The sequence below is a fragment of the Colias eurytheme genome, chromosome 19, assembly GCF_061535395.1.
Source record: "Colias eurytheme isolate Ceu_HAF_F1 chromosome 19, ilColEury1 Martin Lab GWU primary, whole genome shotgun sequence".
In the NCBI taxonomy this organism is placed as follows: Eukaryota; Metazoa; Arthropoda; class Insecta; order Lepidoptera; family Pieridae; genus Colias; species Colias eurytheme.
In genome coordinates, this window is record NC_142998.1 from 1,861,852 (window position 1) to 1,878,179 (window position 16,328).

The 16,328-nt window shown below is 35.7% G+C and overlaps 1 protein-coding gene across 2 annotated transcripts; it reads left to right on the forward strand.

Moving 5' to 3' along the window:
* Positions 1-2,128: 2,128 nt before the first annotated feature.
* LOC149900006 (cytochrome P450 6B2-like) lies at positions 2,129-15,999 on the forward strand. 2 transcript variants are annotated; one of them, XM_090112963.1, is made up of 9 exons: positions 2,129-2,530; positions 6,762-6,960; positions 7,396-7,764; positions 8,081-8,292; positions 8,900-9,106; positions 10,032-10,171; positions 10,736-10,761; positions 10,799-10,844; positions 15,682-15,889. In XM_090112963.1, exons 1-8 carry the CDS (start codon positions 2,245-2,247, stop codon positions 10,842-10,844), a joined length of 1,485 nt encoding a protein of 494 aa, XP_089969089.1. In that variant the 5' UTR covers positions 2,129-2,244; the 3' UTR covers positions 15,682-15,889. The 2 variants fall into 2 exon arrangements, with proteins under 2 accessions (XP_089969089.1, XP_089969088.1); XM_090112962.1 differs by having other exon boundaries at positions 10,736-10,844; positions 15,682-15,999.
* Positions 16,000-16,328: the final 329 nt, after the last annotated feature.

A 16,328-nucleotide genomic window follows, 5' to 3' on the forward strand; every position in this document is an offset into this window, starting at 1 on the left:
GCTAGTGAGAGTGAAACGAAAGTAGGTGACGGAGACCTTGAGGCTTGAAAACAGATTATATAAGCGGTGTTGTAACCAAATACAGATTAAATATATGAAGATTTTTACAATCTGTATAAAGAGTATCGCTGGCAGCTTTTAAATGACGCGAAAATAATTAAGTTTGTCATTAAATTTAATAGTGAAAATATGAAAAAATATATTTTTAAAGTTCGATTACCTGGCTGCTTCTATGTTGAAACATAATAAAAAAAATAGTTTCCCATGCAAAAAATTATGCATAGTTTTTGAGTAGATATATCTACAAACATGTAGGACTTATATTAGGTATTTTTTAAATACAATTTTAATTAGGTACATACAATTTTAACTAAACAATTTTTTAATAATCAAAGTTATTCTCTTTTATTTAATAGTCATTTCTTTATAGATAGGAATGTATACAAATAGTCTGTTTGGAATGGAGTCAATCGGAAAGTTGAATAAAAGGGAACAATTTTCTTGCTCCCTTGAGAGTAACGCGTGAGAAAAAGTTCAGAAATGAAATATGAACAAATAAGGACTTTTCTAGAACATATTTGTGTTTAATCTTATGAGGTCAAAACTAAGTAGGTTATTATTTACCAAAAAAAAAAAATATATAATATTTTATTTTATATGCAAAGAAAATTAAGAAACTTTAAAACTTCATATTTTCAGATTTTACCGAAATTTTACCGATCTCTAATTTTGTATCTATAATACGGGTTTCTTATGATTAGTCCCTAACAATATCGTTAATAATTGATACCACTTGTCTTATTATAACATTAAAGCCGAAGAAATGGCTTTTTTTTCATTTTCTATATATTACTTCACGTTGTATACAATGCAGAATAAATAAATACATTGTATCTTCATTACTCCTAAACATGAAGTAATCCGTACTCAATAATACATAATCTCAATATTTAATTACCAAATGTGTATCAAAGACAATCGTGAGAATAAATGACTATGAGAACGAAGGTGAGAATCGATAATTATATGGGATCTGGGACATTTCAGTTACGCTATACGCGGATGTGGCACGGGTTTGACATGGTTCGCGGTTCGGTCGCGCTATACGTGCAAATGGAGTTTCTTGCCAGTTCTTCTCCGTAGATACTGATTTCCGAATCGGTGGTAAATGTTAAAAATATGTAAATGAATGAATTGAATAAATAAATGTCTGAGTTTGAGTTTGAGTTTGAATGGTGTGCTTGTATGGTATAAAGCCTTATATTGTACACTAGCTGTGCCCTGCGGTTTCACCTGCATTGCTCCGTTTCTGTTCTTTTTAGGGTGATGATATATAGCCTATAACCTTCCTCGATAAATGAGCTATATAAAACCGAAATAATTTTTCAAATCGGACCAGTAGTTCCTGAGATTAGCGCGTTCAAACAAACAAACAAACTCTTCTGCTTTATAATATTAGTATAGATAGGCTATTGTGAAGAGGAAAATTTTAAAGTAACTGAACGGATTTTAAAATGTTTTTTCAGAGCCGGGACATGCGGTTATTTACGCTACATATACATAGGTACGATATAATAAAGATTTAAATCATTGTAAATAAAGCCTCTTCAAGTTTACACATTTTATTACGAAGAAATATACATTTGAGAGGAATTTTTGTAATTGTTACCTTAAATTGAACCGTAGCATTTTTTTTTAATAATTTTAAAAAAATAATTTTAATTTTAATTTTAAGCGACTTTTTCTGCGAGTATTAGGTAGGTGCATATTATATTATATCTCTTAAAATTATTAAAAAAAGTTATATGTATTTCCTCTTAAGGTTATCGATCGTATGAAGGGCCGGCAGATCTCAGATTTCGTTAAGAATTGCATTGCGTACGACACGACTTTCTCTATTGCGGCATCGCTTGCGCGTGCCCGAACTTTTGTTTGGCCATTTGGCAGAGTGCGCGCGCAATTCACGACGCGTTTAAAAAAATAGCGCGAAAATAATAAATTCGTTGAAGTTTCATGAATTTAAACAGAATTAAAATTGTATTTATTGAACAGAAGTAAAAAAATATTTAAATTTTTAATTCTATATAAGACCGCTTTCGAGTGCATTTTTGAACTGAGTGACAAAAAAAGCGATTTTGGCGGGAATTGTGTTCTAATTTTTTTTTCTTTTTATTGGAAGTGTTCTGTGTTGTGATTTTTAAAATGGAACGAAGATAAAACGAAGGAATTGCAGTGTTAATAAAAATGATGCGTTTTAAGAAATTAGTTTGGCTGTTTATTTTATTATGGGTTATTCAAGACTACGCTTTAAAGAGTAATATACTTTGGTATACATTGAGTTGTGTAGTGTTATTAAGTATAATATGGAATATAATCACGTATGATTATGACTATTGGGAGAACAAAGGTATATTTTCGCCCCCGGCGTTACCTGTGGTTGGTCATATAGCCACAGTTGCAGCTTTGAAGGAGCAAGGCGGAGTTTGTTTTAAGAGGATTTATGATGAACATAAGGAAAAACGATATTTAGGTTAGTATATTAACGTTGATTTTTACGGTAATTTTCGGACTTTAACGTTGTTAATTTTTTCCGATAACGATTTGTAGGAAATTTAGCCATAGATTTCTTCTTCCAATATCACTCTCTAACTGTTGGTAAACTATTTAAAAAAATATACACATAAGGCAGGGTTTTAATTCGTAGCTTTTTTATCATACAAATTACTATCTACCAAAATGATAATTTATAAAATTCTCTGACACACACACAGAAAACTTTTGAAGGGATAATAAATATGTCTACTTTTTTTTACTAACGGTGTATTATCGTTGCTCTTACCTACTTCAGATTTTTAGGAATAGATTAAAGTAATGCTAAAATGTATGTATACAGTAAATTTCCTTATTTTTTGATGAAGGTTCTAAGGTATTTAATCATATAGCGTGCGAGAGCGTGCGGACTACGGTTATTTGAAACGTTACAATGTAAGCAGTTTGTAGGTGTATTGGTTTCCAATTTAATTACTTAACTATAGGTAATAAATTTTAGCCAATTATCTCATCTCCTGTTTGTTTATGTTTTATAGAAACTTTTTTATGAAGCAATTTCATTAGTAAATGTTACACCTAACTTAAACAGTTTTAATTTTGATGCGTTCTTGGTCATATAATTATTACGATTAATAATTAGTTAAGTAGAAAAAAGTATAGAAAATATTTACAAAGTTAAAAAAAAAAAATAAACTACAAAACACTCTTTTATATGGACAATGGATCAATGGACAAGGATCAATGATAGTTAATAATAACTTTGAAATTATTATTGTCATTGATTCTTGATAAGTGTACAAAGTTTGAATTGAATCGGTCCGTTACTGGGTCAAAATCAAGCTCTACAATCTACATATAATAATATTGAACAAATGTGAAGAAAATAACATCGTCATATGTGAAAGTTATTTATCTTATACTCTAAAGTATAAACGGGCACAAGATTTACTTTTAAATGAAGAGATGATCAGTAATATTTCATGACCTTTCCGGTCATTTTTCACACACGGCGCAATCTGATCCTATACTAAGCTTTCGCTTGTGTAATGGAAACCAAATGGCTGATAAACATACATACATAATTTTTAATAATTTCTTAATTAACACCCAGACACCTAACCAACATGTTCATCACACAAATATTTGCCCTGGGTGGCAACCGAACACTGTAATAACCATAGATAATTACTCATTTTTATAACCATATTTACTCTATTGTTTACAGAATGTTCCAGTGACATTCCTACATTAAATATCATACATAAATACATAGTCTTTCATACAAAAATACATGCCAAATTACATAACCGTACTTTTATTCGGAACAAAAACAACACAGTGAATAAATAGTATTTGAAAATTAAAATGTTATTTACAGCTACATTAGTTATGTAATAAAACCGGCTCAGTCCTCGGTCAGTTCCCGCGATTTTGGTCATATCCGCCGATTATTTAATATTGATAATAAAAACAGTAATTGATAGGACCTTCAAATAATAGTAATTAAAACCTGTAATTAGATAATGCACATCAACTTCTCAATATTGGTGATTGTAGGTTATTTTTATCAATCACAAGATTCACAAGATTATTAAACTTTAAATAGGCTCTTATAATTTCCTATTTCAATTTTTGTTCATAATTTCTGTTTAAATCCATTAGTAGACTATGTAGATAATAACTATGAATAATTTCATAGTTATCTTAATTTAAATATGCAATATTAAATTCAATGTTGGAGTCTTATTCTCACCTTGTTACTTTTAAAATAAATTGTTTTTAAATACCATCTTAGTTTTCTTATCAACATCACTATGATTGCATCATATCATTTCGTTGATGTCGGTTATGGCCTATGGGGCGGATGCAATTCACATGTAGGTATCCCACCCGAATTTAATTGTTTCCAAGGGCGGCCATACACGGATCGCTTCAAGCAGTTGAGACCGAGGGGACGGCTTGAAGCTGCGACCGCGTGGTGAAATAAAGACATTCATTCACTGCCGTACACGGACTGCTCGAGCCGCCACGACCGCTTCAAGCCGTCAACTGCGTGGTTTGTAGCGATTAGGGCATGCAGAACCGAGTCCGGTTCCAAGTTTCTGAAACCCGGTTCCAAATCGACCTCAGAACCGGGTAGAACCGGGTTACCCGGTTCTTTTATAATACCTCGGAAAAAAATACGAAATTAAACAAAACCTAATGGGCAATGGGCATTTTATTTTACGCGGCTTGTGTCTTATTTTATTAAATTAATAAAGAAACAAAATTTCAATACTTCCCTTTATTTATCAAAGTACCTTGTTATCATAATATCACATATAAACTTTAACCTTATTCATTAACTGCAAACAGTAAAGCAAAAAACCAGCCAAGTACGAGTCGGACTCACGCTCCGAGGGCACTATTTTTTATAATGTTGTAACCATGGACGTATAAAAAAAGACGGACGGTATATCGCCTAAACATTGAGTGAAGCCTAGTAATGGCGGCGAAACATTAATGTGTGTGTGCCATGTTGCCATGGCAACAGCTGTCCTGTTGACAATGGCGGCTGTATTTTTTTCTATAAATTTTGCCGTAATAATTTTGTCATTAAAACATAAAAGAAAAAACTTGCTTCCCTGTGGAATGTAATCCCTTGTGTTTTGTTATTTAAAATTGTACTGTTGCGACACCATTTAACCACGCAAGACGGCATTTTAAATATTTTTTGTGAAACAGTGACGCAGTTAATCAGTCGGTAGTTCACGACGTAATGGCGGCCGACTAGCTTACTATGGTGAGAGTGTGTGCGTGCTTATTGTCTTTACACGATCGCTAGCTTACTATGGTGGCTTCACGTTGTTTGTTCGTAATATGGCGTCCGTCTTTTTTTATACGTCCATGGTTGTAACTTTAAAATTTATGTTTCAAAATTTTCCTTTATCTGTGTTATAAGACGTTACTGTTACCAAATTTAAAGGCTCTGTGTTTATGAGAAGTACCCTGTAGGTTTTGAGTCCAATGCGAATGTCGAAATTTTCGAAAATTTTCATCATTTACGGCTGTATCTTTTGATTCGTTGGTGAGTTTGACTTTTTCACAGTATCAAGGGACCGAAGACTTGAGTATTCGGTATAAATTTCAGCTTGATACCAAAAGCAAAAACATGACTGGATCATTATATGAAACAGTAAAATCAAATCTTTTCAAATTCACGACAAATCTAATAAAAATATTTCAGTAGCCTAATTTTTGTCATTTTCGAAGCCTAATTTTTTTTTTGGTTATACAACCGTAGGAAACTTATAGCATCTAAGGTTAGACAACCAATCAGAGCCAAGCTTGAGACGTCGTACGAAAATTCGCGATGCACGTGAGTCCGACGTTGCCAGATAGAATAAATTTGTTAAAATAATGCAGCAAAATATGAATAAAATTTTATATTTTAATATTTTGGTCGGAACCGGGAGAACCGGGTTTCATACTATTCAGACCCGGTTCTCAAGATCATCAAAAAACCCGGGTTTACCCGGTTTTTCGGAACCGGGTAAACCCGGGTGCATGCCCTAGTAGCGATAGCTCGAGCAGTCAGCGACCGACCGCTCGAGCAGTCCGTGTACGTCGCTCAGCCGTTAACTGCTCGAGCAGTCCGTGTACGGCCGGCCTAACTTTTATCTCCACCTGTCATCATAATCTATTCAAACGTGGCATAACTTAGAGCAGTTGGTTTTATGCTCTAAGGGCCGATTTTTCAATGCTTGGATAAAACTTATCCGTCCAATAAAGTATTACACGATAATATTAAAATGTCACGTAAACTGTCAAATACGGGCAATTAGAATACGTTTTTAAAATGGTAGTTTTATACATTATTGGACGGATAAGTTTTATCCAAGCATTGAAAAATCGGCTCTAAGTGGCTTAGGTTAGTCAATGTTTCATGAGTCACCAAAAACCAACCCCTTACAAAACACAGAGCAGTATTATTCGTTAAGCAGTAGCGTCTAGCGCTATCACTTACACACACTGGAAATAATTCTTAATCTTAATATATACTATAAATCTCGTGTCACAATGTTTGTCCTCAATGGACTCCTAAACCTCTTAACCGATTATTACTTGAGAGATAGGATAGTTTAAACATTTAGGTACCACGGGCGAAGCCGGGGCGGACCGCTAGTACTTCTATAAGTCATATTGGTAACCCCTGAATATGATACTTTCAGGAACACACCAATTCTACCAACGCACTCTAGTAGTCTGCGATCCAGAAATTATTAAACGCATGTGTGTAAACGACTTCCATCACTTTACGGATCGAGGGTTTAACTTCAATAAGGATACCGACCCTTTGGCTGAGTCTGTGCTCTTTTTGAAGGGAAACGAATGGAGGAGGCTGCGAGCGAAGATATCTCCTATTTTCTCGTATGTTTTTCCACTTTAATATCAAGTTTGAGTTATAATTCTAATGGGTTAGTGGTTCCCTTTCCAGTATTCAAAATTGTCCATGTTTCCTTATTAAGTAGATTTTGTTTTCCTGTTTTGATTTTTATTTTAATAATTTACTGTATGTCTACAATATGTCGTATGTGTCTGAATGACTTCGTTTTGGAATAAATTTATTTCTCTTATTACAATAAATGGTTTTCTAAAAAGCTTTGACCCTGATTATACCATTAAAAATACATGCATTCTAATATGATTCGATTTTATTGCTAATTATTCTGCATAAGTACTTTTTGGTGTATGTTATGCAGTCTATATTTTTATAAAAATGGTACTTTTAGTTTATATACATATTAAAACGGATTGAGTCGAATTTAAAGACAATAATTTAATTGTTCAAATTTATCTTTACAGGCCAAACAAACTGAGAGGAATGTTTCCTCTCCTAGAGAACACAGCTAACGAATTCTTGATTCGCGTGAAAAAGCTCGCAAAAATTGAAGATAATAACAATAATATAACAGAAACAGTAAAAGTTGATAGTAATAAAGTTATTAAAATAGATACAGGAAAAACTGATGAAGTTAAAGATAAAATAAAAGATTTTAAAGTCAAAGATGGTATAATAGTCGATTCCGAGAAACTAGTAGGAGGTTATACAGCCGATGCAATAGTGCCTTGTGCGTTTGGACTTAAGAGTAATGTGATGGATAATGCTAAAGATCCCTTCGCTGTGGCATTACATGCGTTTTATGAAATGAGCTGGTTTAATATATTTGAGAAGTGAGTATTTAATTCTATATTTATAGGTCATTTTATTATTTTTTTCCAAAGACCTTGAATTTCAAATGTTAAAGCGGAATTGAAAATCTTAGATTTTTACTGTGTCCTAAAATAGTCATTTTTTGCTTTTCTAATATTATAATTTTCAATTTAAACTTGCTGTGTATAAGATAGATATCTTCTAAAGATCTGGCGTATTAAGAGATATACCTACAAATCTAATTTAAATAATATTTTTTTCCTGGTTTCAAAAAATTAGTTAACTGATAATAATTTATTGCTTTATTTTCTTATCTTTTGAACTTGCTCTTTTCAGGACAATGCGTCAATTCTGGCCGGCTTTTGTGCTATTTTTCAAAATCCGTATCATTCCGAAGAAAACGCATGATTTCTTCTACAATATAGTTACTAAAGTTTTGAAAGAGAGATCAAAAGGAGTTCAAGAGAAAAGAGGGGACTTTATAGATATGATGATGGCCTTACAGAATGAAGACTGTAAAACTGACTTGGAAAATGATTATAAAATCAGTGAGTATGAACTCAAATTCGAACTCAAACTAAAAAAAAGAGCGTGTGTGCCGAGTACACGTGTCAGAAGTGAAACTTCTTTGGCAAGATTCAAAAATCCAAAATCGTCGCCTTACTTCATGATGTGATGGTATTGCCAAGACGTGAACTTGAATTTTACTTTTCACGCGCGTAAGAAGTTTTACTTTAAAAAAATGTTGATAAATTATTGATGTTTGTTAATAAATATAGAGGCTAAAAATATTGCCCCTAATTAAAAGATAAGGCAATTATGATGAAACGAAAATAATTGGTATAAATTAACAATTAAGTTAATCTATCAAAAAACTTTACCGGTAAAATAAAATTAGGCACATACTAAGTAATATTATAAATCCAAAAGTAACTTTGTCTGTCTGTCTGTCTGAAAGGTAGTATTTTATTAACGTATAAGATATGAAATTCGTATTTTAACTCAATAATAATTATTCAGATTTCTGTCCTGCAAAATATATTTTATTCGAAACCATCTCTAATTTTTATGCTATCCCATTTTCTCCCACGCCTGTATCTTTTAACTGTCGCTTTTTCCTTTCATAATATGTTATTATATTATTCCTTTTTTCAGCGGACATGATAATATCAGCGAACGCGTTCATAATATTCCTAGGCGGGTTTGAGACAACATCCTCAACTCTGGCGTTCCTCTTTCTGGAACTGAGCGCACATCCCTCTGTACAGAGGAAGTTACGAGATGAGATCCAACAAGTAATGCTGGGCGGCTTCTCGTATGAGAGCCTGCAAGAACTCACGTATATGGAGATGGTCATACAGGGTAAGGTGGAAAATTTTCAGGATTTTATAGGTTTTGGTGATTTTTGAGCTGTTCTACCTTGAAGAAATTTAATTTACTGAATCCCTAACATCCCCATAAGTACCTATGTTGGAAAATTTAGAAAACATTAAAATTTTAGTGATTTCTGTATTCTTGACATCTGCTCTGGATAGCAATGATTCCTAACTTATAAACAGGTAAGGCGGCTATTAGACTATGTCATACTTTAGTTATTAAGCTATTGCATAGCTTCTATCGCGGGCCTTGAGCGCGGGGACCGAATCCAGAAATTCCGTAACGAAAAAACCTCACGCTCCCCACTCCGACGGGCGCGGAGGTGTGGCTTGAAGGCATAGCATGCAATAGCTTTACCGCGGCAGTCCCCGAGTGCCACACGTCTTTTTTTTAATATTCCTGTAGTTATTGACAAATTGACAATAATTGACAGCTACAGATAGTTAAAAAAAAAAAAATATCTCAACTATGTGTTGTAGCCTGTAGGACCAATGAAATCTCTAAGGACACATTTCAAAAGATTAATCATAGAAGTTCGTATCAACTTATATTTACAATTCCGAACCGATTCTTTATTGCTATTATATTCCCATAATATTTCCAAAGTTCTCTTCCCAATGTTATTATAATTATCATGTATTTTTTTGAAGTGAAACTTCTATATCGGGGTTGGACAAAAATTTAGTGTAACATTTTTGCGTTACGCCATACACGTGTCATTTTTGCGTTACGCCGTACGCGTGATATTTTTGCGTTACGCCGTACGCGTGACATTTTTGCGTTACGCCATACTCGTGACATTTTTAAGGTCATAAAGAAGTTTCACTTCTTACGTGTGTACTCTAGTTACTAGTACACGCATACATTTTTTTTTCTATTTTATTGTAATATTTATGTATTTATTTATCAGAAACCCTGCGTCTCTACCCCCCATTTCCAACAATACAACGCATGTGCACACGTGACTATACCATCCCGGGCACAAACAGCGTGGTGGAAAAGGGGACTATAGTGTTGTTCCCCACTTTAGGGGTGCAGAGGGATGAACAGGTGGGTTAAAATAATATAGCATAAGTTGTAATTAATTTAAAATTATTACCTAATGTAGTTTTTTGTACTTTTATAGTTAACCAGCTTACCGCCCGCGGCTTCGCCCGCTTTGTCTAAAACCTAATAAATTATATACTAAAACCTTCCTCTTGAATCACTCTATCTATTAAAAAAACGCATCAAAATCCGTTGCGTAGTTTTAAAGATTTAAGCATACAAAGATACAGAGCTTTCTCTGTCCCTATGACAGAGAAAGCGACTTTGTTTTATACTATGTAGTAGTAAAAAAGTAGATTACTAAAAGTAGGTATGATAATGGAGTTTAAATTTAAAAATTGTTTTTTTTTGTACTTTAACAGTTAAAAAAGTTATCGTAATAGCAAAAAATTATAAGTAATTTTGTTTTGGTCTAGCTTTATTAATTTTTTTATGATTTTATAAGATTTTTTTTACAATAATAATCATTTTTGGGCCTGTTAATAAAATTATGTTTAAACTTTAAAGTTACCCATTTCAACACCATGACCTTTTTAAAAAAATCCCAAAAGAACAATATTTTCTTAGTATTTCGAGAACGCATCGGAGTTCGTCCCGGAGCGCTGGGCGGAGGGCCGGTCCCCGCCCCCGCCCGGCGTCTACATGCCGTTCGGGGACGGACCCAGATATTGTATAGGTGAGTTTTATTAAAAAAAATATGGACGGTTTTGTACAGGTAAGTATTGTAAATAAATGAAAAAATAACATTACTATATATAAATACTAGCTGCTCCGCGCGGTTTCACCCCCGTGGCTCCACACCTGTTGGTCGTAGCGTGATGATAATAAAATTAATATAACCTTCCTCGATAAATGAGCTATCTAACACCGAAAGAATTTTTCATGTCGGACCCGTAGTTCCCGAGATTAGCGCGTTCAAACAAACAAACAAACTCTTCAGCTTTATAATATTAGTATACATTTATACATAACTTTTCGCCCGCGTCTTCGCCCGCGTTTTCAAAGGAAAACCCGTATAGTTCCCGTTCTCGTGGGATTTCCGGGATAAAACATATCCTATGTGTTAATCCAAGTTACCTTATATATGTGTGCTAAATTTCATTATAATCGGTTCAGTAGTTTATGCGTGAAAACCATACATACAAACCTTTCCTCTTTATAATATTAGTATAGATATATTCATTACTTCAAATGAAGAAATGAGATTTTCAAACAAAAACAACTTACAAATTCTAAATAAAAACTTAGTAGTTATGTAATAAATGATGTACCTATTATATTATGTTACATACAAGACGGCTTATTCATATTTTCTTACAATAACAGCGGTAGGTACTTGTAATATTTATTGTTCATTCTATTTAAATATGGATCATGCAATATCTAATATCTACCTTACCTATTTAAAAATAATGTTTCGGAAATATTACTCCTTGAATTATTATCAAACTTAAAAAGCAATGTTTTGTATCCAATTGTAACCATCTTTCATCACATTTCACTTGAGACCGAAAGTAAGCATTTTTTTAGTTTAACGTATTTTGAACTTTGTTCCCTTGGTTTTAGCAACTATTTTGTTATAATGTGGATTGTTTTTATAAAGTTCTTAGAATTAAACATTTTAACTTCGGAGAAATTTAACACCGTCCTTTTATTGTGTAATACATACTTGTTTAACCGACTTCACAGGGTTAGGTTTAGGGGGGCGCTTATGCTCGCGTCCGTAGGTGCTAACACTTGATTCCCTACACGTGCCCCCTGGGTTGTGCAAAACGAGCATTCTGGTGGGAGACTTTATGTCGTGGCTAGTTACCACCCACCTGACGACGCCATGCCGCCAAGCGATGACGTTCGCAGCGTTGTTGTGTTCCGGTGTGAGGTCTGGTGAAACCATTTGGGATGATAAATGTACTGGATAATTTGTTTTTACGTCTATGAGCCGATTCCAGTGGCTTAGTATTTCGTCGCTAGGTGTCTAGATATGGAGGGTAGCGGGATCCGAAGAAACGGTTCACCGCTGGCCGACCGCAGGTTGTAGGGGGCCCAACTAGCGGGTTAGCCACCCGTGAAAGGCTGCCCCGCCGCCTGTGCATAATCCTGAGTTGGCTTCAACGTGCCGGTTGGCGACCGGATGAGAGGACCCGTTGGCGATATTCAGGGGGTTTCGGGCGTCCCCGCAGTCTCCATTCTAGACTCCATAAGTGTACAGATCTATGTCCACTTAGGTGGCTCTGGTCGTTAAGCCTAATCCAAGTACTGTTTATCTCCCCGCCTATTCTTCGTCTAATTAATTAAAGAAAAATGAAAAAGGTCCACAAAAATAGTAAGTTTTCACAGCGGCTGCACATCCTCTCCTTAAAAGTGCACCTCTCAAATATTCGAGGTCTGCACTCTAATCTCGATGCAGTCCACCACCATCTTGAGACTGAAAAGCCTCACTTACTATTTCTCACGGAGACTCAAATCAAGTGTCCAGCTGACGCGACATATCTCTTGTATCCTGGATACACTCTTGAACATAACTTCCAACCCAAGGCAGGTACATGTGTATATGTTCGCGATGACATTTGCGTATTACGTCTCCGTCACCTTGAGGAACCCAGTTTCTCAGTCTTATGGGCTCTCGTGGATACAGGCTGTGAAAAAATTGTGTATGCATGTGTTTACCGATCGCATAGCGGAAACTCAGAGACAACTCGACTGTTTAATTACCTCTGTGAAGCGGCTGACCACTCACAGACCCTTTACCCGTCAGCTCAACTTGTCGTGCTCGGGGATTTTAATGCGTGTCACGCAGATTGGTTGTTCCCATTCCAGAAGACTGACCACGCTGGAAAAGAGGCATTTAATTTTGCAACATCCTTCCACCTTTTCCAGTTAGTCAATGAAGCTACTCGGGTCCCAGATATTGAAAATCATTCTGCTAATTGCCTTGACCTTATTCTGACATCAGATCCAGATCGATATGCGGTTACGGTTTCCGCTCCACTGGGAACATCCGACCATTGTCTTGTTAAATCCGTGTCGACATTTACTCCTCCGGATACTACTTTAAGAGGAAAAAGAAGACTTTGGCGATATAAATTAGCTGACTGGGACGAGATGCGCCACTTTTTTGCTTCATATCCATGGCGGCAAGTTTGTTTCTCTTCTACCGACCCGTCAAAAGTTGCAGACGATGTTGCCGATGTTATCCGGCAAGGTATGGAATATTTTATTCCATTCTCTGATATTTCCGATGTCAATAAAGCTAGACCGTGGTTTAACAAAGAATGTAGGCATGCAGAACTTGCTAAACAGAACGCCTTTAAATCATGGGTCGATGCTCGGTTCCACAAATTACCGGATGTTGGTGCTAGAAAGAGATCATTCAATAGAGCTGCCAAGTTATGCAAAAAAGTACTGAAGAGAGCTCGATATGATCATATCCGACGAACAGGTGATAAGCTGGCAAGCTACCCTCCCGGTAGTAAAGCTTTCTGGTCCTTAGCGAAAGCTATAGAGTGTAACTTTTCTCACCCTTCACTGCCACCTCTCTTGAAACTTGACGGTAATTTGGCTCATACAGCAAAAGAGAAGGCTGATCTTCTGGCGTCACTCTTTGCCAATAATTCACGTCTCGATAATACAAACGCTAGTCCACCTAACATACCCCACTGCGGTTCCTTTATGTCTAAAGTTCGTATTATCCATAAAGATGTTTTAAAAATAATGCAAAATCTTGACGTGAATAAAGCCTGCGGACCTGACGGTATTCCTGGGTTAGTTCTCAAGACCTGTGCACCCGAGTTGTCTCCCATACTGACACGCCTATTTCGCCTTTCTCTTTCTTCCGGAATCGTACCTAAAGCTTGGAAGGTTGCCAACGTACAGCCTGTACCAAAGAAGGGAAGCCGTGCTGATCCTACAAATTACCGTCCGATCTCAATCACGTCCATAATCTGTAAGATTATGGAGCGTGCATTGAACAATCAATTGCTCGCATATCTAGAGGCCAATGATCTTTTGAGCGATCGCCAATATGGTTTTCGCCCAAAGAGATCAACTGGGGATCTCCTAGTGCACGCGACTCACTTATGGGGAGAGGCTATTGAGAACCATGGCGAAGCATTAGCAGTGTCATTGGATATCTCGAAGGCCTTTGACAAAGTTTGGCATAATTCCCTTATAAGCAAGCTTCCTTCTTACGGTTTACCTCCACTCCTCACAGCTTGGATAGCCGACTTCTTGAGAGAAAGATCCATTCGAGTAGTTATTGATGGCTGCTCGTCTGATCAATTGGCCATTAATGCCGGTGTACCTCAGGGGTCTGTCCTCTCTGCAACTCTCTTCTTGATTCACATAAATGATCTACTGCAATCAAACATCTTCGGGTATGCAGATGATTGCACCATTGTAGAGAGGTACCTATCTAATGCTCGTGCTACAGGAGACATGATTCGAATGGAAAGGGAGGCCATGATTCAGCGGGTGAATCTGACACTACAAAATGTATCTCAATGGGGAGAAGCGAATTTAGTCAGATTTAATGCTGCAAAAACCCAGGCTTGTCTTTTTTCAGCCAAAAAGAGTCCTCTCACCTTGACTCCCAGTTTCCAAGGAGTGGCGATAGAATTTGCGGACCACTTGGAGATGCTAGGCGTTTCTTTATCGCCAAATCTCAACTTCGGGCGGTTCATAGTGTCCAAAGCACAACTTGCAGCCAAAAAACTTGGCATACTATCTAAGGTGCGGCAGTATTTCACATCACAACAGCTTCTAAATCTTTACCAAGCGCAAGTTAGATCTTGTGTGGAATACTGCTGCCACCTGTGGGCAGGCACTGCCAAATGCCACCTTGATGTTTTGGAAGCGATGGAAAGACGTGCCAAAAGAATTATAGGCGACGATAACTTAGCTGAAAACCGCCTTCAGAGTCTTACTCATCGCCGAAGAGTTGCCAGCCTTTCGGTATTCTATCGCTTACACTTCGGCGAATGCGCCACTGAACTGCACAGCATCATCCCTGCTTCCCCTTTTTTTCAACGGACATCCAGGCGCACTGCAGGCTACCATCCTTACTTGGTGGAAATGCCGACTGCTCGCACTTCTCGCTTTGCGTCGTCATTCTTAATGCGAACCGCCAAGGAGTGGAATTCCCTGCCAGCGTCTGTCTTTCCAGAGAAGTACAATATGGGTTCCTTCAAGAGGCGAATAAATAGGCATTTTCTAGGTAGACATGATTTACCACCATAGACCGCGTCACCGCTTTCCATCAGGTGGGACTGTGGTCAAATGTCTACCTATCTTAATGTAAAAAAAAAAAAAAAAAAAAAAAAAAAAAAAAAAAAAAAAAATGACATTTTTACCGTAAGGTATTTTGCGAGATTTTTTTGTGTATAATTTCAAATTTGATAACAAATAAATTGATTCAAAATTAAGCTCACCTTCTTATGAAATAGTCATTAAACTTTACATAGGTATACTGATGTATTTTTTATTGTATTATTTTTACTATTGTATTATTTTTACAGGAAAACGTTTCGCTATCATCCAAATGAAGTGTTGTTTAGCAAGACTCCTTCCACATGTAGTCATAAAACCTTTAAAGGACGCAGGGCCCCGCTTAGGGCCCTTCGAAGCTGACCCTTTATGCCCCATGACCCTACACCCTGCTGACTCTAGGGTCATCATCAGTTTATTGTAAAAAAAAATGTGATTTTTTGTCGAAAAAAATTTTTTTTAAATATGTAATGTAATTGATCGCATTTTACGAAAATATACAATCAATTTGTGTTACAAATGTTGTTATTTTTAATAATCTAGTTACCAAATAAATAAATTACGTCGAATTGTGTTTTATTTTACATAACCAAAAATTACCCAAATATTATTTTATAAGAAATAATATAACTTTTCAAATATGTTTACTTACACAGAAGACGTATCTAATTATATCATGATTATAAAAAGGAAAAAAATCAATCAATAATCATAGGCTTTCATTTATTAACTACATATCTATATCTAGTCAAGGAAATATTATTTTTAACCGACTTCAAAAAAAGGAGGAGGTTATCAATTCAGCCGGTATGTTTTTTTACAAGCGCAATAAGTTACTAAGTTACATAAATTAATATTACACAGTGAATTCACTAAACATGCTTATAAATTGTAAATT

Bases quoted from the DNA above. Each gene is read 5' to 3' on its own strand.
- LOC149900006 (XM_090112962.1), top strand. From the start codon at position 2,245: ATGATGCGTTTTAAGAAATTAGTTTGGCTGTTTATTTTATTATGGGTT. The intron at 2,531-6,761 runs GTTAGTATATTA...TGATACTTTCAG, and splicing joins TAAGGAAAAACGATATTTAG to GAACACACCAATTCTACCAA. The intron at 6,961-7,395 runs GTATGTTTTTCC...TTATCTTTACAG, and splicing joins AAGATATCTCCTATTTTCTC to GCCAAACAAACTGAGAGGAA.